This window comes from Magnolia sinica, chromosome 1 (assembly GCF_029962835.1).
Source record: "Magnolia sinica isolate HGM2019 chromosome 1, MsV1, whole genome shotgun sequence".
Lineage (NCBI taxonomy): Eukaryota > Viridiplantae > Streptophyta > Magnoliopsida > Magnoliales > Magnoliaceae > Magnolia > Magnolia sinica.
The window spans coordinates 62,316,813-62,341,095 of record NC_080573.1 but is presented as its reverse complement, the minus strand read 5'-3'; the positions used below and the strand labels follow the sequence as shown (position 1 = coordinate 62,341,095).

The following is a 24,283-nucleotide window of genomic DNA, read 5'->3' as shown; positions in this document are numbered from 1 at the left end:
TATCGCACCCCATGTAGAACAGTATTTCCGGTATCCAATCTTGCCAACCACGATACGTCTGTGGAGGCTACGGCCCTGATGTCGCTAGGGCGTATAGTAACCATATCACACAATGCGAATGCATGAATCACACTATCCAGTCATGCAGCAATCTTGCGCGTATCGTGCGCTCATGTAGGGTAACACCCCCTGTACGGGAGCCCCTAAACCATTTGCCCAAAGGCATATGCTATGATCAGTCATTTCTTATATTAAGCATACGTATGATGCATATGATCATGAATCATGGAATTAAACATGTTATATGGGATAGATGATATTCATAATGAATATGGGCCTACACGGCCTACACATTACACGCATGGGCCCAAGGGAAAGTCATAATGCGGACATTTAACCAACACTATACTTGCAATGGGGACGTCAAACCACCATTACTCCCAAGGTGTGGCCCGACGTAAACATCATTACATAACCCATGTTGGGATCACACATTGCAATGGACCTTAGGTACATCCCATTGGGCCGTAAATACATCAAATGGGCCAAATCACATGGGCCTTATATTCATTAAGTGGGCCACATTAATGGGCCGCACCAATGGGCCTTATGTACATTGCAATGGGCTATAACCCGTGGGCCTTAGAGTGCGTCAAATGGGCCTACTCACATGGGCCTTATGTGTATCAAATGGGCCTCGCCAATTGGGCCCCATATGCACATCAAATGGGCCTTAACTCGTAGGTCCTAATACATCTTAACGGGCCTTAATCCATGGGCCCCTAACACATTAAATGGGCCTCGACCCATGGGCCCATGACACATCAAAGTGGGCCTCAATCATGGGCCAACAATAACTGAGATGGGCCTCCCACCAATATTATATATGATATAATATATAATATATATATATATAATACATATGATATTATATATAATATAATATTATATATATATATACACACACACACACACCACACACGCACGCACGCACACACAGACGCACGCACCCACCCACACACGCACGCACACACATCACAGTGGACTCCACCGTCCAGGCGGACGGTGGAATAAAATACTTACATCACTGTGGGCTCCATGTGGGGCCCACCACAATGTTTCTATGCCATCCAACCCGTTGATAAGGCCACATGGGCCTAGATGAAGGGTGAAAATAAATTTCACCCTGATCCAAAACTTCTGAGGACCCCAAAAGGATTTCAAAGGTAGAAATCCAATCCCACTGTTTCCTACGGTGTGGGCCACCTGAGTCTTGGATTAAGCTAATTTTTGGGGTGGGCCCACGTCAGGGAGTGGCCCACCCGATGGACGGGTCAGATGTCAGATAAGCATCAAGGTGGGGCCCACGGCTACAGCCGTGCTTGGCTATACGTGCGTCCGTCCGGGCGCTGGCGTGCGCAGGCAGCGCTGCTGCATCTGACACAGCAGAGCAGCTGTTGTGTTATATATATATATATTTTGATTTCTGGAATTTCCATGGATTTTATAGGTGGGGTCCATATCCAGTGAATCCACTCCGTCCAGTAGCCCTCTATGGCTCAAGACAAGCAAACCAAGCCCAATATTGGGCATATTTCAACGTATAAAAGATTTAGGGAAGGTTTCAATGGTGCAAACCACCATTTGCTATGGTATGGCCCACTAGGACCTCGAGTTGGCACCATATCTTGGTTCAACGCCTGAAATGGGGTCAAGAAAGGAATGGACGGCGTGGATTGAATACATGCATCAAGATGGAGCCTACACAAGTGGACCACCTCATTGGCTTGAAACCAAGCTAATTTTTTTGCATTTTCCAACAGAAACGTCCAGCGTCCGTGGACGCTGGACTTTGTAAATACATTAGAGGTGGGCCCTGCTTAGGTGGGCCACCTCATTGAGGATGGTGTGGATACTAAGCACAAAGTGGGCCCCACTTGTAGATGGCTTGAGTAGGATGTATGCTTCAGGGTGGGATCCATCCAAGTGGGCCATACAAGCATGATATAATCACACATAAAAAAAATGAAATAGAGAGGGAGAGAGAGAGATAGAGGGAGAGAGAGGTGGGACCCGCATGATGGAGGGACCCCGGCACTATGGGCCCTCCCTTGCATTAAATCATACATCAAGTGGGTCCCATTACATGTGGATCCATGAAATCGAAATCCAACGGTGGAGATCCCTTCTCCACTAAAATAGACAGTCTAGATGACCCTAAGCATGCAAGAAAATAAACATCATGATGGGGTCCATGGAGAATGGCCCCATCATGGAATGATCATGATGATCCAAGTGGGCCATCGGCCACATCTTAGGGTCCAAAGTGAGATCCAAACCATTGATCGGTTGGTCTCACTTGGCCCATCATAAAATTATCAAAATCTACCCTATCAAAACACCCACCACTTAATCTTCTTGCTCCCTTGGCTTCCTTAGCTCCTTGTGCTTCTCTTTGATGGAGGATGATGAGAAATGGACGGTTGAGATGAGAGATGAAGGGGTAGGAAAGGTGGGCCTCACAAATGAAATTTTCTCACCATGGGAGGACTCATACGTATGGGATTTCTTGCTTATGGGAGAGTTGAAAATGAGAGAGACTTGTAAGGGAGAGAGAGAGAGAGAGAGTGATGGGTGATGGAGTGATGGATGGGAGAGAGAGGGATGGGTGTGTAAGAACTTTTTGACTTTTTTGGCAAAAGTTGTAAGAGGAGTTATGGGTTGTAAGAAACTTTTTGACTTTTGGGGCTTGCTTGGGAAAGGGTGAAAGGTGATGTGTACTTGACATGATGGGATTGATGGGATTGATTGATTGATGTGACACCTCGTAGAGATTCCCTCGGAATTCGCACGAGCGGCGTTTCCTCGCACCGAACGCTGGCCCACATCTCCCAACCAGAGCATCGCATCAGCGCCCGAGTCGCGGTATCAGAACCACGGCGACGACACGGTTGCTAGGGTACAAGCTGTGAGACTCATATCCTAGCATGTACCATTCCATAGGCTCCTGCTGTCCTCCCGGTCGAATTCCGGCGACCTGCGATGCGTAGATAGCATTTGCATGCGACCTTAAGTGTCATCCTGTAATTTCAAGTCGGCTTGACCTAAGACCTATGTCATTGCGATCGCATCGTCGCTGCGGTTCCAACGCCGCGTCTCGCATGACAATCTGATATGTACATCAAAAGATGTAGGCCGCGCTTTATTTAAACCTTGATCGCATTTGTGGGACCCACCTATCACTTTGGCACTTTTCCCAAGGCTAGGGTGACATCACCCTAAGCCATCCATAAATTCTAGTCAAAGCAATAATGACCCTAGCCCATACTTGCTACCTTTTCCCCAAAACACTTATTACCTAGCTAAGAGAGAGAGAGAGCTATCATCATTACTCTCTCTCCTTCATCTCTCTCTTCCTTTTTTTCATTCTCCATTTTCCACCATGGTAGCAAGACCTTGGACGTCCCAAGCTCTCCAAATTCCTAGCCCTTTCCCACCTTAGATCCCCCATATCCTGCCATCAAAAAGCTCATCTCCACCATTGAAGGAGCCCCATTGGAGCTTTGGAGCATCAAGGAGGAATAAGGAAGGTGGGTGCTTCTTTCTCCCACTCTTTCTTTCTTTATCTCTTTGTGATGGTGTGATCATGTGGCCCACTCAGATGGACTCCACATTGATATATGTCTTACCCACATTATCTAACCTTGTGGTTGCCCACCTTAAATAATATATTATATTCAAACGTCCAGCGCCAGAGACGCTGGACGTGGTCTATGCAGTGTGAGCAGACAGTGGGTGTAAAAAAAAAGTGTTCTTTGTTTCCTTTTTTAGCTTTTAGGTGGACCGCCCATACAGGCCCCACCTTGATGCATTGAGCCCATCCAAGCCGTCCATTCCATTCCTTAGATCATTTTAGGCGTTGAGCCGAAAAATGGGGCCAATCCAACTTTCTGGTAGGCCGTCCCTTGGAAAACTGTGGGTTTCACCATTGAAAACCCACCCTGATGGTTCTATACACTGAAGTATATCCAATATTGGACTCGTTTGGCCCATCTTGATTAGTAGAAACCAATGGATGGAGTGGATTCATCAGATGCGGGCTCCACATGTGAAGTACTGCAAATAAAAATAAATAAATAAATAAATAAAACAAAGGAGCAGCAACTGACGCTGCTGCTGTCAGAAGGCAGCCCACGGCTCTAGCCGTGGGCCCCACCATGATGTTTGTATGACATCTAAGCCATTCATGAGGTGGGGCCCTTCTTGACATGGGCCCCTTCCAAAACGCAGGCCCATCCAAAGCTCAGATGGCCCACATCACAGGAAACAGTGTGAATTGAACCGTCTGCCATTGAAACCCTTGTTGGGTCCATAGGAGTTTTGGATCAAAATGAAATTTGCTTTTCCCTTTCTTCCAGGTACGGGTGACCTTATGAATGGGTTGGATGGAAGATAAACGTTATGGTGGGCCCCACGTGGGACCCACACTGATGTATGTGTTTCTTTTGCACCGTCCACTGACAGTGGATGGTGGCAACCCACCTTTATGTGTCCTATCCGCACCGTCCATTGCATTGGACGGTGGGACCCACCCTACGTGTGTGGCTGCACCATTTGTGTGTACGTGTACACACACACACATACATATATATATATATATATATCATATATTAAATATATATATTATCTTGTATATTATATACATATATATTATATATTATATTAGATAATATATACCTGATGGTGGGCCTTTTGTTGAACCCACCTGTTTCACCCTTGCCGTCCATCTATGAGGCCCACCTTGATATATCTATTTTAATTCTGCATCGTCCATTTGGACGGTGCCGTGTGGAACGCCATCATGATATATGTGTTTTTCTCTACGCCGCCTGTCCCTTTTTGGGTGTGGGACCCACCCCACATGTGCTGCACGTGTGGGGGTGGGGTCCACCTTGAGATATGCCTTGTATATCCAGCTGTCCATCTGAATGGGAGATGGAAGCAGATGGGCTGATGTACCTCACAACCAGCTTATAGCTATTGTATTGACGTCAGTAGTGGTTTGACCATGAGGTATTTGTTATATTCAAAATGTCCATCCACTTGGCAGGTGGGGCCCACCATGATCTAGTGTTGTAACCACACCGTCCGTGCATTGGAACAGTGGGCCCTGCTCGTGTGGCTTTCACACCGTCCATCAAGTTGGACGTGTAGCCCACCTTGATGTTTTGTACATTCACACCGCCCATGCATTAGGACGATGCTGGCTGCGCCATGACGCCAGTGTTATATTTGAACAGCCCATTCATTTAACGAGCTCGTCTTACGCTTGTAGGCCATGTACATGGACCTCACCACCACCATTGATGTATTTATTCTATATCCATGCTTTCCATCAGGTGGACCACGCTGCAAATAATAGAAGGTTGAACACCTACCATTTGAAACCCTTTTAGGAATGCAGAAGTGTTGGATTTATATGAAATTTGTTTTTCTTCTTAGTTCAGACCCTTGTGACCTTATGAACAGATTGGATAGAAAATAATCTCCATGGTGGGCCCTGAAAATTTGAAGCTGCTGAAAACATTATCACCACTGCTATTTGTGGTATGGTTCAGATGATTTTCCAATCATCATCTCCACCCCTATTTAGAGTGTGGTTTAGATGATCTTTCGATATGATTCATTTTTGGAAAGTATCAGGCCCATTGATGCGGCCCACTTGGCGTATATGAGGCCCATATGATAAGGCCCGACTTGAAGTACACAAGGCCCATTATGTGTGTATTAGGCCCTTATCGTGCGACCTATTGTGACGTGTATTAGGTTCATGACGCGTGGCCTACGTGATGTATTTGAGGCCCAGGTGTAGGGCTCACCTATTGTATATTTGAGGGCCAAGTGATGCAGCCCATTGATGCGGCCCACTGGATGTGCTTGGGGCCCATGAAATATGGCCCAGTGTGATGTACATATGGGCCCAATATGATGTACATGTTTTATCTGCACCGTCCATGGGACGTGGGCTCGACGTGATGTATGTGTAATATCTATTTCGTCTGGCCACGAGAGACGTGGGGCCACCGCTATGTATGTGTTGTATAATTCTGCACCATCTAGCTTGTTGAACGGTGGGCCCTTCTGCTGTGTAATCGCAGGACCCACCATGTTGTATGTGTTTCATCTATGCCGTCCACTCATGCAGCCCACCCTAATGTGTGAACAACAAGTACACTGTCCATTCGTTGGGGCCCATTTGATATGTGCAGGGCCCGCCTCGATGTGATGTATGTAAGGCCCATTATGATGTATTTGAGGCCTAGATATGAGGTCCATTGTGATATATGAGACCCTTGTGTAAGGCCCATCTTGATGTATTTGTGGCCCGTCCATTGAGGCCCACCTATTATATATATTTGAGGCCCATGTGTAGGGCCAACCTATTGTGTATCCAAGGCTCACTGGTCGTGGCCCATGAATGATGCCCAATGTGATGTATGTGTGGCCGTTACATTGTTTATGAATTCCTTATGTAGGCCACTCCTTGGGAGCAATGTTGGTTATATGGCCACATTGATGGGCAATGACGGTTAGATGTCCTCATTGTGACCTTCCCTTAGGCCTTGTTAAGCCCATTCGTGTCGAACCCGATTGTCGAGACCGATTTACCGATTCTGATTATCGATCGAACCCGATTGTCGTGGCCGATTTGTCGATTGACGTGACCGATTTGCCGATTCTGATTATCAATCGATCCCGATTGTCATGGCCGATTTGTTGATTGACGTGACCGATTTGCCGACTCTGATTATCAATCAATTCAGATTGTCGTGACCGATTTACCGATTCTGATTATCGATTGATCCCGATTGCCGAGACCTATATGGTGTATATGCGACTCGTAGTTGAGGGCCATTGCGATGTATATTCGACTTGTGTTTTAAGCCTGATATGATGTATATGAGGTCTATGTGATAGGGCTCATTGTGATGCATTTGAGGGTCAGGCGATGGAACCCATTGTGATGTATGTTAGGCCCATGTGAAAGGGTCATTGTAATGTGTATTAAGCTCTTGAGTGAGGCCCATGGTGTTGTATATTTGGCCCTCGTGTGAGGTCATGAGTCCACTATATGTTAGGATCTATGAGCATCATTCCCCGGGGGCAATGTTGGTTAAATGTCCACATTGTCGAGGTCGATTGTCGATGCCGGTTATTGATACCAATTATGAGTATGTGACAGTATAGCATCATGATATCTACCCATATACATCATCTACATGTTTGTTATGAGGTGTGGTTGATCTTTGTATATGTCATGAGCATGTTGTTATGAGACTTCCTGATAGGCGGAGGTTATCTCACATGAGCGTACGGTATGCGCAAGATTGATGCATAACTGGATTGTATGACTCATGCATCTTGCATTATGATTACTATATGCTCTAGCGACATCAGGGTCATAGCCTCCATAGGCATATCGTGGATGGCCAGATGGGACACCGAAAATTTGTTCTACATGGGGTACTATAGATATCCCTGGGTGAAAGTCCCTAAACCCTCTTGGTTCCAAAGGTTGCTCCAATGTCTAGACCGAGTGGATGCATGAGCGCATAAGGGCCGTATACCATTAGGCCGCGTCTCCCACTGTGTCGTGGCCGGTTGGAAGGTGGTGCGGCCTTACCTGCCCGAGAGGAGGGGGTAATGCTAGGCTAAGTCTGACCAGCTCGAGGAATGGGTCCGCTATCGACGAGCCGGGCCCGATATTGGCAGGCGGATAGTGAGGTCTCTTCCACTCACCTTATTGCGCGCGATGGGGCGACAATCTGGTTTGGAGTGTAATAGACCCCGGTGATGGTCCTAGAGATGAACCGTACTGATATGTGGATTTAGTGAGCAGGAGTTGCATACCCATTCATGCATTCATTCATTCACTATCTACTCGGGTTGGTGGTACGCAACTAGTTGTTACGTGTGCCTTCGCAATGGCCAGGATTTCGGTTGGGGCACGCGACTAACCTGAGATTAGGAGTCTACCACATTGAGTCTGACTATCCAAATTTAGGTATGGGACTGGTTTGGATAGAAGTCTCTTGTGATGGACCCCATAGCCTGCGATACTACGTACTACCATCCCGACTTCACACTCCAGCATGGTTATTCCATCTGCACCGCATATTACATTACATCTGCGGCATACGACATCTTGGGTTACTGTGCTTCTGCATTTATATGGTCTAGATATGGCTGACGCATTTGTGAACACATAAGGAATTATATACCCCATTGCATTCTCGGCATTTGATGTTTGGCTCTTTATGACTCCTCGTTTGCGTAACTGTTAAATATTGCGTATTCTGATGTTGATTGGCTCATGGACTTATTCGTATTTCCGCTTACTCTGTTATCGTATGATCTATGATCTTGTGAGTATTTCTGTTTACTCTGATAATTCCTGCTCTTATCAGTATTTCTGCTTACTCAGATAATTCATGATCTTGCTAGTATCTTTGCTTATTCCGATATTGTACGATTTATGGATTACCAGTACTTCCAGTTTCTATGATAATGGCATTATATTGAATACTTGACACTTACCTTGTGCACACAATTACACTACCCTCTAAGCTTTCTATAAGCTTATGCACGATAGATGCGTGCAGGTGTTTTTAGGTTGCAGCAGCGTTGAGCTTGGAGCGGGCAGTTGTATTCTGGAGCTTTGATTTCGATATATGTATTTTCCCTTTCAGCATTGTACTCAAATGATTGTATTAGTGGATATGTGATGATGATGTTGCCTTTGTGAATTGGGTAATCTTGTGGTTATGCTTATTATGAGTTAAATGTACAAAAAAAAAATCCTCCTTCTAGGATCCCAGGATCGGAATCTGGCGTATGGACGCTAGGACCCGAGAATGGGGTACTACGGAGGCTGTCGGCACCGGATTCAGTGATCGGGATTCCTGCGAATCCAATTTCTAGGTTTGGGGCGTGACACAAGCCCTGGGTTGAGTCGACTCGGGTTGACGGCACGAGAATCCAGGTCGCGCGCAAATACCGATTAAGGGTCGAAGGTTGTAAGAATTCGACTGGAAAGACCGCGGAAGCCTATGAAACGGTACGGTCTAGGATACGGGGCTTACAGCTCTCCCCTCCTAATAGAATTTTCGTCCTCGAAATTTACATAATCATCGCAACTAGGCAGAACTTAAGAGGGAGAAGAAACATAACATCACTATATAAAATCAGAGATAACATACAACATACAACACATCATCAATCATAAAAAAGATGGGGATAACGCTCTAGAATCTCAGCCTCGCGCTCCCAAGAAGCCTCCTCAACAGAATGGTGACCCCACTGAACCTTCACCAACGGAATGACCCTGGTCCGGAGGACCTGCTCCTTCCGATCAAGGATACGGACTGGCTGCTCAATATAGGAAGCGTCCTCACGAACCTCTAACGGCTGCCAATTGATAACAGGAACTTCCTCAACATAGAGACATGAAAAACGTTGTGGACGCCAGACAACTGAGATGGCAAGGCAAGCCGATAGGCCACGGCGCCAACGCGCCCAGTGATCTCAAAAGGTCCTATGAATCTCGGGGCAAGCTTGCCCTTCGCTCCAAATCGAACTACACCCTTCATGGGCGAGACCTTGAGATACACATGGTCCCCTACATCAAACTCCAAGGGACGACGCCGACGATCAGCAAAACTCTTCTGCCGGCTCTGAGCTGGTGCATCCTCTGCCTGATGATATCAATAGCCTCTGACGTCTCCTGCACAAGCTTGGGACCTAAGAGACGATGCTCTCCAACCTCGGTCCAACAACTCGGTGATCTGCATGGTCTGCCATATAGTGCCTCAAAAGGAGCCATGCCGATGGTCGCCTGATAGCTGTTATTGTATGCGAACTCAGCCAATCGCAGATGCTCATCCCAGCTACCCCCGAAATCAATCGCGCAGGCCCGAAGCATATCCTCAAGGATCTGGTTGACCCTCTCGGTCTGGCCATCGGTCTGCGGATGGTACGCGGTGCTGAGCTGCAAATCAGAACCCATCGCTCTCTGGAAGCTCCCCCAAAACTGAGACGTGAACCTCGGGTCTCGGTCAGAAATGATCGAGACTGGAACGCCATGCAGTCTCATAATATCCTCGATGAATAATCTCCAAGCCGGTCCAAAGGCCAAGTCGCACGTATTGCAATAAAATGTGCCAACTTCGTTAGTCGATCAACAACAACCCAAATGGCGTCATGACCGCGCTGAGTCCTCGGCAAGCCCATAATGAAATCTGTCGACACGTGCTCCCACTTCCACATCGGGACACTCAACGGCTGCAATAGACCAGGGGGTCTCTGATGATCGGCCTTGACACGCTGGCACGTGTCACACTCGGCCACAAAGCTGGCGATCTGGCGCTTCATCCCCGCCCAAAAATACTGTCGCCTCATGTCATGGTATATCTTCGTCGAGCCAGGATGGATAGAAAACCGCGATCGATGTGCCTCGGTCATAAGATCTCTACGTAACTCAGGAATATCCGGGACACATAATCGGCCTCTGAAGCGAAGTCCACCATCTGTACCAATCTGCCAATCTGCCTGACCCTCGGATGCTGCCTCTGCTCGGTAATCCTGTAACGACTCGTCTGCCTGCTGAGCCTCGATCACCCTTGCGACAAGAGAGGGTTGAATCGACAGGCTCGATAACTGCACAATAGAAGATTGCAAGCCAAACTCAAAGTCGTACTCTGCTATATTCTCGAGCATCCGCCACTCCTGAATCATCATATGCGCCACCAGGCCTCGTGGCTGACGGCTGAGGGCATTCGCCACCACGTTCGCCTTACCCGGGTGGTACTGGAGATCGAAATCATAGTCCTTCAGGAGTTCCATCCAGCGCCTCTGCCTCATATTCAACTCAGACTGTGAGAAGAGGTACTTCAAGCTCTTATGGTCAGAAAAGAGCTCGAACCTAACCCCATAGAGATAGTGTCTCCACACTTTCAGTGCGAAGACAACTGCAGCCAACTCTAAATCATGCGTGGGGTAGTTCAGCTCATGGACCTTGAGCTGACGAGACGCGAAGGCTACAGGCCTGCCGTGCTGCATCAGGACAGCACCCAAACCAATATGCGAGGCATCAGTGAATACAATAAATCCGTCACTCCCAGAGGGAAGAGTGAGGACAGGAGCGGACGTCAGACGGTCCTTTAACTCCATAAATGCTCGCTCGCAGGCGTCACTCCAAATAAACTCTGCGCCCTTCCGAGTCAACCTGGTCAACGGGGCTGCAATACGAGAGAAGCCCTCAATAAAACGCCGGTAGTAGCCCGCTAAACCAAGGAAACTACGGATCTCGGACGCAGTCGTGGGCTGGCCCCACTGCCTCAACCTTTGAGGGGTCCACTGCGACACCCTCCCTCGTCACCACGTGACCGAGGAACTTCCCCTCCTCCCGCCAAAACTCGCACTTCTCCAGCTTAGCATACAGTTGGTGTGCGCGGAGGGTCCGCAACGTAACCTCCAAATGCTGCTCATGCTCCTCACGAGTCCTCGAATAAATCATAATGTCGTCGATGAAGACTACAACAAATCGATCGAGATACGGACGGAAGACCTCGTTCATCAATCGCATGAATATCTGGCGCATTGGTCGGTCAGAAGGACATGACCAAACTCGAAATGACCATAACGCGTCATAAATCGTCTTCGGAATGTCCTCCTCTCGGACCCGAATCTGATGATAACCGGAACGCAAGTCAATCTTCGAAAAGAACTGTGCACCCTGCAGCTGATCGAACAAATCATCAATCCTCGGGAGCGGGTACTTGTTCTTGATCGTGACCTTATTGAGCTCGCGGTAATCTACGCAGAGCCTCAACGAGCCATCCTTCTTCTTCACGAAGAGTACCGGCGCTCCCCACGGTGAACTGCTCGGACAGATAAAGCCTAACTCGCGCAACTCGTCCAACTACTTCTGCAGTTCCCGCAACTCCAACGGTGCCATACGATACGGGGCCTTCGAAATAGGCGGAGTACCGGGCACGAGATCAATCTGAAACTCGGTAAGTCGACGAGGCGGTAATCCTGAAATCTCCTGAAACACATCGGGAAAATCGCAAACCACAGGCAACTGGTCGACGCTCACCGCTAAAGGCTCCTCTATGGCACACAACATCAAACAAGACAGCGGCTCTCCTCTGGGCTCAGCAATGAACTGGAACTGCGGCAAGCCAGGTATACAAAATGTGACTATCCTCGCGGAACAATCCAATATGGCGTGGTACTCGGCAAGCCAATCCATGCCCAGGATGACGTCGAACTCGGACATAGGCAAAGCAAATAGGTCGGCAGGCAAAAACATATCCCCAACCAAAACGGGGCAAGACAAGCAAAATCGGCCCAACACTGCAGTCTTCCCCAAGGGAGTCGATACTGTCAACCCCTCACGAGCAGACTCCAATGGCAAACCAGTCGATCGGCAAAAACTCTCGGCTACAAAAGAATGCGATGCACCAGAATCAAACAACACACGTGCAATGCATGCAAATACTGGAAGTATACCCTCAATGACTCCTCCAGATGACTGAGGATCCTGCTGGGCCGCATAGAATCGAGCCTGAGTCGGCTGGGGAGGTGCCTGTCCCTTCTGAGCGTGCTGCTGCTGCTGCTGTCGCTGAGGCGGTCGAAACTGCTGCCTCTGCTGCTGCGGCCTAGGAGGCTGGTGCTGGTGCTGCTGCTGAGGTGGTCTCGGTGGTGGGGGCTGCTGTGGGGGCCTCTGCTGCTGCTGTGGGGGTCTCTGCTGTTGCTGCGGTGGTGGAGGCTACTGTGGACCTCTCTGCTGCTGCTGTTGGGGGCGAGGACACTCCCACATACGGTGTCCTGCCGCACCGCACCTTAAACAAGTGCCGGTGAACTGTCTCGGAGGTGGTGCTGGAGGTGGTGCTGGCGCTCGGAAGGCTGGGCGACCTGTGCGCCTCTGCTGTGGTCGACCCTGCTGCGTATCACTGGAAGAAGCCTGCCTCTTCCGGTCTCTCCTCTGACCGCGATCAGACTGAGAATCGTCCCACTCAGCCTCAAAAATCTAGGTCTTCCGCACCACTTCCTCGAAAGTCGGGAGCTCATGCCCAATAACACGACCTCGAAGACTGTAACGCAAGCCGCTCTCAAATCGGCGGGCTCTCCGCTCCTCATCATCCACTAAGTAAGGTGCAAATCTGGACAGTGCTACAAAACGAGCGGCATACTAAGCCACTGTCATATCGCCCTACACCAAGGCCTCAAACTCCAACGCTCGCTGACGTCGGATGTGATCAGAAAAATACTGTCGGTCAAACCGATCCACAAAATCCTCCCAAGTCCATACAAAATCAGCACCCGCTGCTCAGGAGACTGACGCCCACCAGTGCTCAGCCTCACCATGGAGAAGAAATACGGCTAATCGGACTCGCCGCTCAGTCGCGCATCCCATCGTCTCAAATATCTTCTCTATGTCAGCGCGCCATCTCTCAGCCACGGTCGGGTCTGGCTCACCCTGGAAATGCAGGGGATCGAGGCGTCGAAACTCTCTAAGGAGGGCACTCGAGCTCTCCTGCTCTGCCTGTGCTGGAGAAACGACTGGGGGTCTGCCGTGCCCCTGAAGTGCGGCCGTCACAGCCTACAGCATCTGCTGTAACTGGGAAGCACTCACAGATACAGTCGGCTCCGCACCGGTCTCTGGTGGAGGAGCTGCACCCATAGGCTGGACAGCATGAATCTCTGGTAGAGGAGCGGCATCCTCAGGTTGAGCAGCAGGAATCTCGGGTGGTGGAGCAGGAACCGTAGGGGGTAGTGCGGGAGCAGCAGGTGGTGGAGCCGGAGTAGATCGAGTCACTCTCCTACGCGCCATGTCCTACAGGAAAGAGCGAAGGTGCCTAATCAACTTTGAAAACTCTCGGAGGCACACTCGTTAAGGGTCGGTAATAAAAGATCGCTAGGCTACCTGAACTTAGGACTTAAATCATTCATAGCAGATATGTAATGTTGTTCTTGGTTATTCCCGAGTTATGCTCTGATACCAACTTCTGTCACGCCCCAAACTCGGAAACCGGGCTCACAAAATTATCGATCGCCGAATCTGGCGCCGACAGCCTCCGTAGAACCCCATTCTCGGCTCCCAGCGCCCATTCGCCAGGTTCCGATCCTGGGATGTCACAAGGAGGATTTTCAACATCAGTTTGATTCGTAATAAGCATAACCAAAGACATAACCCACAAACAACAACCAAAAACTCCATCACATTTCCACTATAATCAAAAACTTTACAAGTACAATGAGCATAAGGGAAATACAATGATGATGAATAAAAACTCCAAAATGATCAGCAACGCGTCCAAGCCTCAGCGCTGCTGCGATCCAACGTCACCTGCATGCAACAGTCGTGCATAAGCTTATAGAAAGCTTAGAGGGTGGTGAAAGTGTATGCTTAAGGTGATAATACAGTTATGCAGTATCAGAGTAAGGCGGAACATGCTGATGAATACCAAGAATACCATTAGCCGTACCAAGGCCATGCGGTGCAAAGAATGATGCCGGCCATACCAAGGCCATGCAATGCGAAATGTAACTCAAGCATACAAATCCTCATCTAAGTCCACATGTCAATACAGCTCAAAATCTGAAATATCACCGGGGTCTAGTACACTCCAAGCCAGATTGCCGCCCCATCGCGCGCAATAAGGTGAGTGGAAAAGACCTCACTATCCGCCTGCCAATATCGGGCTCAGCTCGTCAATAGCGGACCCATTCCTCGAGCTGGTCAGACTCAGCCTAGCATTGCCCCCTACTCTCAAGCGGGTAAGGCTGCACCCCCTTCCAACCGACCACGACACAGTGGAAAGCGCAACCGTCTGGTAATCGGCACCCAGCGCTCATGCACCCACTCGGTCTAAACGTTGGAGCAACCTCCTGGTACCATAAGGGTTTAGGGACTTTCACCCAGGGATATCTATCGCACCCCATGTAGAACAGTATTTCCGGTATCCAATCCTGCCAACTACGATACGTCTGTGGAGGCTACGGCCCTAATGTCGCTAGGGCGTATAGTAACCATATCACACAATGCGAATGCATGAATCACACTATCCAGTCATGCAGCAATCCTGCGCGTATCGTGCGCTCATGTAGGGCAACACCCCCTGTACGGGAGCCCCTAAACCATCTGCCCAAAGGCATATGCTATGATCAGTCATTTCTCATATCAAGCATACGTATGATGCATATGATCATGAATCATGGAATTAAACATGTTATATGGGATAGATGATATTCATAATGAAGATGGGCCTAGACGGCCTACACATTACACGCATGGGCCCAAGGGAAAGTCATAATGCGGACATTTAACCAACACTATACTTGCAATGGGGACGTCAAACCACCATTGCTCCCAAGGTGTGGCCCGACGTAAACATCATTACATAACCCATGTTGGGATCACACATTGCAATGGACCTTAGGTACATCCCATTGGGCCATAAATACATCAAATGGGCCAAATCACATGGGCCTTATATTCATTAAGTGGCCACATTAATGGGCCGCACCAATGGGCCTTATGTACATTGCAATGGGCTATAACCCGTGGGCCTTAGAGTGCGTCAAATGGGCCTACTCACATGGGCCTTATGTGTATCAAATGGGCCTCGCCAATTGGGCCCCATATGCACATCAAATGGCCCTTAACTCGTAGGTCCTAATACATCTTAACGGGCCTTAATTCATGGGCCCCTAACACATTAAATGGGCCTCGACCCATGGGCCCATGACACATCAAAGTGGGCCTCAATCATGGGCCAACAATAACTGAGATGGGCCTCCCACCAATATTATATATGATATAATATAATATATATATATATATATATATATATATATATAATACATATGATATTATATATAATATAATATTATATATATGTATATATAAATATACACACACGCACACACCACACACGCACGCACGCACACACAGACGCACGCACCCACCCACACACGCACGCACACACATCACAGTGGACTCCACCGTCCAGGCGGACGGTGGAATAAAATACTTACATCACTGTGGGCTCCATGTGGGGCCCACCACAATGTTTCTATGCCATCCAACCCGTTGATAAGGCCACATGGGCCTAGATGAAGGGTGAAAATAAATTTCACCCTGATCCAAAACTTCTGAGGACCCCAAAAGGATTTCAAAGGTAGAAATCCAATCCCATTGTTTCCTACGGTGTGGGCCACCTGAGTCTTGGATCAAGCTGATTTTTGGGGTGGGCCCACGTCAGGGAGTGGCCCACCCGATGGACGGGTCAGATGTCAGATAAGCATCAAGGTGGGGCCCACGGCTGGCGTGCGCAGGCAGCGCTGCTGCGTCTGACACAGCAGCAGCAGCTGCTGTGTTATATATATATATTTTTTGATTTCTGGAATTTCCATGGATTTTACAGGTGGGGTCCATATCCAGTGAATCCACTCCGTCCAGTATCCCTCTATGGCTCAAGACAAGCAAACCAAGCCCAATATTGGGCATATTTCAACGTATAAAAGATTTAGGGAAGGTTTCAATGGTGCAAACCACCATTTGCTACGGTATGGCCCACTAGGACCTCGAGTTGGCACCATATCTTGGTTCAACGCCTGAAATGGGGTCAAGAAAGGAATGGACGGCGTGGATTGAATACATGCATCAAGATGGAGCCTACACAAGTGGACCACCTCATTGGCTTGAAACTAAGCTAATTTTTTTGCATTTTCCAATAGAAACATCCAGCGATTTGAGAGATCATTTTAGGATATGTAAAAAAAATAAAATGAGATAGATCCAAAACTCAAGTAGTCTGCACGAAAGGAAACAGTCAGGATCTAGTGACCACTGTTTGAAGCATTTCGTATGACCACAAAGTTTCAAAACAGGCAAAGTTTTCGATGTTATCATTTTATCCCAGTGGGAATGACCTTATAAACGGTTTGGATGACATGTAAACATCAAGGTATATCCCAGGAGGATTTCAACAATCTTTCCCGGGTTTTCCCTCGGTTATGGCCGCCTTGAGCATTAGATCTACCTGATTTGTGATTCTATGTGCTAAAATGATCTGGAAGAACGGATGGACAGTGTGGATTTCTCAAAAGATACACGGTGGCCCCACCTAACATGCCGGCGCAGGAACTTCATGCGAAATCCGCGTAACCACTCTCTCTCTCTCTCTCACAAAGAGTCCAACCCGGATGCGGATTTCCTGCGAAAGCCTTTCGCAGGATCTTGGTGCGACGGTAAGGTAGGTGGGACCCACCGTAATGTTTACCGGAGATCCACCACGTCCATCAGTTTTTCAAGATCATTTGAAGTGATGTGACCAAAAATGATCTAAATCCAAAACTCAAGTGAGCGGTACATCAGGTACATGCGTTTAGGTAAATTCCTTTCGTTGAAACCTTCTGGGGTCCACAGTGTTTTTTATATGCCATTCATACCATTTATAAAGTAAATTTTAGTAGGATTAACTGAAAACATAAAAATTATCCTGATTCATATCTTCTCTGGCCCACGTGTGTTTGAAGGGTGGGCATTCAATCCTTTGTTGTGTAGCCCATATGAGGTTTGGATTTCCGTCATTTCGGGGTCCGTATATTAACATAATATTGAAGAAATGATGGACGTAGTAGATTTCCAATAAACATCACGGTGCTATTCACCTAACTTCGCAGAAGTTTCTGCGAAAGCCTTGCGCAGGAAATCCGCATCCGTCCATCCCAAACCTCTCTCTCTCCGAAGAACCAGATAAAGCCCAAAACCCCCTCTCCCCTCCCTCTCCCTCTCCCTCTCCGTTGATCCCGAGATCTCTCTCAGAAGAACCCATACCTAGCCCTTTCTCTCTTTTGCCTCACAAAGGTGCGGCCTTTGGGAAGAGGAAGAAGGCAACGGCCATCTTTCTCTCCCTCTGCCTCTCTCAGAAGAACCCATACTTAGCCGTTTCTTTTAGGGAACTAAATCTGAGGTAAGTCGCCATCTTTCGTTTTCTTCTTCTTCTTCTTCTCATCTCATTGGTAGCAAAATCGCATCTTTTTGGCTGGCACTTTCATATATTAACAAAAAAGATTGAATTTTTCTCTGATTTCTTTCCCTTGTAATACACAGGTTCTCTGATTGAACCATGGATTTGCACTCTATTCTCTGGATCTGACTTTGTCTGTTTCACGGTCATATTAACAAAAAGATTGATTTTTTCTCTGATTCCTTTCCCCAGTAATACAAAGAGGAACCATGGATTTGCACTCTATTCTCTGGATCTGATTTCGTCTGATTCACCGTCCATGTCTGGGTGGTTCACACCGTTGATCTCTTAGAGATAAGTCATATTTGGACGGTCGTAGACGTCCGATTGCTTGCAACCTTTTGTAGACGTTGACTAATTTTCTTCTTAACCATCTTTTACTTCAAAGGGTTAGGGATTATCCCTCCAGGTTTTTTTAATCTCTCTCTCTCTTTTTTTTTTTTTTTTTTCTTTTTTTTCTTTTTTTTTTTTTGTGAACGCCAGCATATCAGCAGTCTAGATCTCGCAATTGTGGGTCCTTGTACAAACTCATGGCTCGATGATAACTGCGTCCATATCCTTGGCATGAGTATCATATAATACTTCTTAGTTCCATGCCCAACGGCAGCAACAACACTGATTGCTCCGCTTGTACAAACTAGTGCCAATGTGGGCTTTTGATTATTTGGTGGGTCAGTGCCAGTGTGGGTTGCTTCTTCTTATGTTGAAATGTTGGAAATCTAAACCAATAAGCATGAACAGGCATCTACCATAGCTTCTCTGAAATCAACATTGTCCTAAAGGCCATTACTGTTGAATTGGTGTGGTCATCCTCATAGCTAGCAAGACAACATACGGCAAAGGAAAAAAAATTATGCAAGATGTTTGTGTTAATTTGTTATTGATGATAAAAAAAATATGGTCAGAAAAAGAGAAAATGCCAAAAAATTCGGTGAATGAGAAATTCGGGTCTATTACGGCTTGAATTCAAAAAACAGATTGAAGAAAACAACTATATATACCTTTTTTTAAAGGTATATATATGTATATAAATAAGGTTAAAGTAGAATAGTTTAGTTAAGATAATTAGAATTTCTACAAGCATGAACAATAATGTATACGGAAAGTAGAATGGTGTTCTTTGCCTCTCTAAGATCCTTTCTTTTCAAGTAATCCTTAGATAAATCAATCCATCTCCATTATAGCAGAAACTTGGGATACTATTTTCCTCTAGCAATAGGAGGTTTTATGTTAGTAACACGATTGATTCTTAGAAAATACATTATATTGCAGTCATTGATAATATCTAAAAACCTCGGCCGCATGTTATTATTTCAATTCCCCGAGTGGTATGAGGATTTGAAGGAATTTCTACAAGCACGAACAATAATGTAGAAAGTAGAATGGTGTTCTTTGCCTTTCTAAAATCCTTTCTTTTCAAGTAATCCTTAGATAAATCAATCCATCTCCTATAAAAACTTTCACCTTCTATTCACTTTCATTGATTTGTGGAGACCACCAATATCTAATTTTTAAATTGCCGCCAAAAGGTTTTTATTTTTATTTTTTTTATTTATTTTTGTCTTAGTCTTTCGAAATGTATGGAGTTTTAAATGATTGATTAATTGTACGAGTATTTAAAAAAATACAGAGTTTAAAATGGAGTTTTGCTAACTATGAGCAGCCATGATTTTTGCACACTCATTTCACATGATTTAGTAGAGGTAGAATCATTGGAATATGACTTTCAGCTCATCAAACACAATCATCAAAAACTGAGTCAAGTCTATAATCCAAATAGCATGATTTGAGGAAAGATCATAAGATATGCAGCTCGAAATTAAGTGCTATGAGTAAATGATTCAAGATCAATTGCCATTTTAAATGAAGACCAATGAGTAAAATGATTGAAATTCACTTACAATTTGGAAAAGAACAACAACTAAAATGAGTGTAACTTTGATGCTAAATCAAAGAGTACAACCCAAAAGCATCTCATACCCTTTTTTTTTTCCAAAAAAAAAGAAGAAGCTCCAAAGCCACAAATATAAATCCCCGATGTATGACCTATCTTTTTTGTATTATTTTTGAAAGGTAACAAAAATTTATTAAGGAACTTGCAAAAGCGAGGAAAGAATGCTAAACCTATCTTTGAAGAGAAGGCTGTTAACAACCCTAAAATTAATGCTAAACCTCAAACACTATCTAGACCATCCATCCCATCTTGATGCAATCTAGGTGGGCCCATGTCAAAGCATTATTGGGAGAGAATTAGTGGTGCCTCTCATTTAGTGGTGCCATTTCTTATGGAAGTTGACATATGAATGATAGTGTCCCTTACCCATGACAAACTAGAATTAGTGGTGCCTCTCATTTATGATCTGATCAAATGTTCCTTTTGTTTTTATTTGAATTTTGGTTATTTGTTTATGAATTATTAAGAGAACATGCATACACAAGCCCATACCCACATGCCTGCACACACACACACACACACACACACGCACACACACACACACATGTTCACACATACATGCCTTCATGTGCGTGCACGCACGTGGTGGGCTCAACAGTGGTACTGGTACCACCATATGTAATGGCAGTGCCAGGCTGTTGTGGGCCATATATGTTCTGTTATGATATACAACCTGTTGAAGAGGTGAGCCCCGCTATAATTGTCAAGTGTGCAAATAACAAGGCTAATCCACTCATCAGGTGTGCAATTCCATAGAAAACAGCCTAAAAAATCATTATTCTTGCACATGTGCAACTTCTAGCACACGTGAAAGCATGATCAATTTTGTCACTTTTAAGCTCATACGAGGGCATTTTTTCATTTCAAGAGAACTGGACAGTTGTTAGGGTTTCTCAACAGATGTTGTTCCCTCAAAAGCACAGTTAAAGTGTGGGTTGTAACATTGATCATCATCATCTGCATCATCTAAGCCTTATCCCAAGTAACTTGGGTCTGCTACACGAATCCTATTCCACCATTTCACTCTTTCAAAGGCCTTCAATTAGACCATAGATCATCAAGTTTTTCCTTATTACCTCCATCTACGTCCTTTTGGGCCTTCCCTTGCCCTTTTAGAGCCTTCAACTTGTACCAACTCACTCCTAACCAGCACAGTTCTAAGTTTCCATTGCACATGATCAAATCATCCAAGTGTACTTCCCTCGTCCTAACCGGCGCAGTTCTATCCTTCTTTGTCTTGCCACTTATCCATATCAATATCCTCATTTCAGCTACACTCATCCTATGAACATGCTGTTCTTAACTGCCCAACATTCTGTCCCACAAAGCAGCTGATTTTATAGCTATCCTATAACATTTCCCTTTCAGCCAGTGGCACACAACGATCACATAAGAGGGTTCTTATATCGGTACCAAAAATAAAGTGCAATAATATGGGTTGTTTTATCCATGGAGCACTTTCCTTTGGGGAAGTCAGCATTTAAGTGTTGGAGCAGTTCTATTGGTTTCTTATTCCAGTTGCACCTGGGGCAGGGATTATTTTCTTTCTTTCTTTCTTTTTCTTTTTTTTCTTTTTTTTTTTTTTTTTTTTTATTTTTTTAATGTATTGCTGATTTTTCCCTTTGTGTGAGTGATGAGAGGGCAACTTTTCTCTGTGTACCTTTCTTTTTTCTTTACTTTAGTAAAACTGTCACTTATGAAAAAAAAAAGGTGGTAAAGTTGCATCATGGTCTGCCATCCAAAGAATGCCTGCAAGTAAAATGTAGGAATTGTGGTGATTCTATTTAACTATATACAAGTCTCCAAGATTTCATACTTTTAAGAGTTTGTACTTTTGTCTTTGTTGGATTTATCTCTACTTTGCTTTCACCCCCCACCCCCTCTTATATTCATTGTATTACAAAACACCAACTTGTAAATTGAAACCTTTATTTCTGAATGTGCAGCTTATTTTCTAGTTTGGCCAAATAATTTATGAAGGACAAGATGGATGCAGAAGAGAAACAGAGAAACATTGGTTGGACATTCCAGAAGAGGTTTTACAATTGATCATACCACACATATCTGCAGTGGACCATGCACATTTATTCGCTGTCTGCAAGGGATGGTTATCGATGACTCCTGCATTTTGGTCCCCTTCGACACCGTGGCTCATATTCAATCATAACTTAGAGGGTGTGTGCAAGTTCTTTGACCCCTTGAACAGGAAAAATTATGTTTCTGAAATCCCGGGCTTGTCTGGTACAGTATTCCATCATTCGAAGGGTGGTTGGTTGCTAGTGTCTCGAAATGATGACTCTGTGTTCTTCTTTAATCCTTTTACGCAAGAGCAAATCGACCTTCCGAATTCAATTGGTGTCTTTTGGGGGATATCCTTCTCATCGCCTCCAACTTCTCCAGACTGTGTTGTTTTTGCTGTTCATAACATAAATCCATACCATATTTCAATCAAGACATGTTGTCCTGGGGATATGTCTTGGAAAAATTATTCTGACTATGAAACTACAGTGCCTTTTGTCGTTGTTCACAATAATCCTGTTTTCTATGAAGGCCTTTTCCATTGTTTGGGCCTAGGTGGAAGGTTAGGGGTTTTTAATCACAGGGAAAATACTTGGAATGTTCTTGATAAGCCAGAAGCTGTCCAAAATGAGACATGCGATTGTTTCTTGACAGAGTCAGGTGGAGAGTTGGTAATGGTTTCTGTAGATCATCTCGGAGATCCAATTAACACTTTCCTATTAGACCAGTCTAAGATGGTCTGGGTAGAAGTGAAAAGCTTAGGAGAGCAAACGCTTTTTGTCGGTCATGAGGCATCTCTTTCAATGAAAGCCATAAGAGGAATGGAAAACAAAATCTACTTCTCAAGAATTCGTGGAAGCTGCAGCAATGAGCCTGTATTCTACTCTATGGAGACGAAGAACGGGAGAGTGGAATTTTGGAAGTCCAAAGTATATAGCAATTGCACTTGGATTGAACCCAATGGTTACGTATTTGAATCCAACCAAAATAATAATGAATTGAGGTTGATAGGCTCAAGATAGTTTGTTGTTTTTTGAAAGGCGACACTACTAGGGATTGAATCCTGGATCACTCACATATTACAGTCTCCACCAGCTCATCTAACAACCAGGGAGAAATAATCATTTGACAAAATAGGAAATGGACATGGGTTGTCATAAATCGTCATTCAATTTTCTTATGTTGATCGTTTTTTTCTTTTTCTTTCTTTTTGTAAGGGGGGGGGGGGGGGGTGGGTGTGTTCAGTGGGATTTCGGACACTGTACATTTTGAAAGATGCATTGGTCACTTCCACTATTTGCATACTCAACAGATGATGCTTTTCATTAACGTTGCCAAGATGGCAACAACAAGTTGGACATCAGGAGTTGTGAATAAAGTAGAACTCAAGCATGGGTAGTCTGGTGCACAAATCAGGTTGCTTCCAGCTCATAAAGCAGCCCACTTATGTACGGTTTGAAAGAAAAACTTGCCAGGGGTTTATGCTCTCAAACGTACTGGTGTGGCCCACTTAATTATTAGGACTGGGCCTGATTTGGTACAGATAATCTTCATAGCAGCTTGTAATGTTCACTTATTTTATGTGGGGTATGCCTGTTACATCAATTGATGTGGTAACATATATTCCTTTATGACTCAATTGCCTTGTTTTATGATAGGGAATTTTTATTTATTTATTTATTTTTTTTATTTTTAATACTAACTGATTTTTATGGAATTTACATGTTGGCACTGTTTTTAATTCCACATATAAACTCCTACCTTTCATGTACTTTTACTGTTCATGTGCAAACCAACCCTCAATTCCGTTTAAAAAGACAATAAAAAAGATGAAAATGCTCCACTCCACTCTAAAAGAGGGCTTTAAATATCCACAATAGAAACATAATAACAACTAAAAGTAAATCGTAGTAGTCCAAAGTCTTTCTTCACTATATTTGAATCTCAAAGGGTAGGGGTTTATGTATGCAACAAACCCATTATTGAATTAAGTAAATTTCATTAAGCTACCTTACATTATTTTTATTTATTTATTTATTTATTTTGTTAAAATAATGATAGTTCAACAATCAATGTTCAGAAGTCAGAGATAAGGATTGTCCAATTGATCTTATTTTGAAAACTTTGGCTCAAGTACAATGATTTTCTCAATTTAGTTGGTTTTGATTTGAGTTGATATATGCCACATTGTACAATTTAATAGTGCTTG

At 45.2% G+C, this 24,283-nt stretch overlaps 1 protein-coding gene across 1 annotated transcript; it reads left to right on the top strand.

Moving 5' to 3' along the window:
• Positions 1-17,848: 17,848 nt before the first annotated feature.
• Positions 17,849-23,260, top strand: LOC131250697 (F-box/kelch-repeat protein At1g57790-like). The gene is made up of 2 exons (XM_058250981.1): positions 17,849-18,044; positions 22,002-23,260. The coding sequence occupies exon 2, from the start codon at positions 22,170-22,172 to the stop codon at positions 23,094-23,096; it is 927 nt and encodes a 308-aa protein (XP_058106964.1). The 5' UTR covers positions 17,849-18,044; positions 22,002-22,169; the 3' UTR covers positions 23,097-23,260.
• Positions 23,261-24,283: the final 1,023 nt, after the last annotated feature.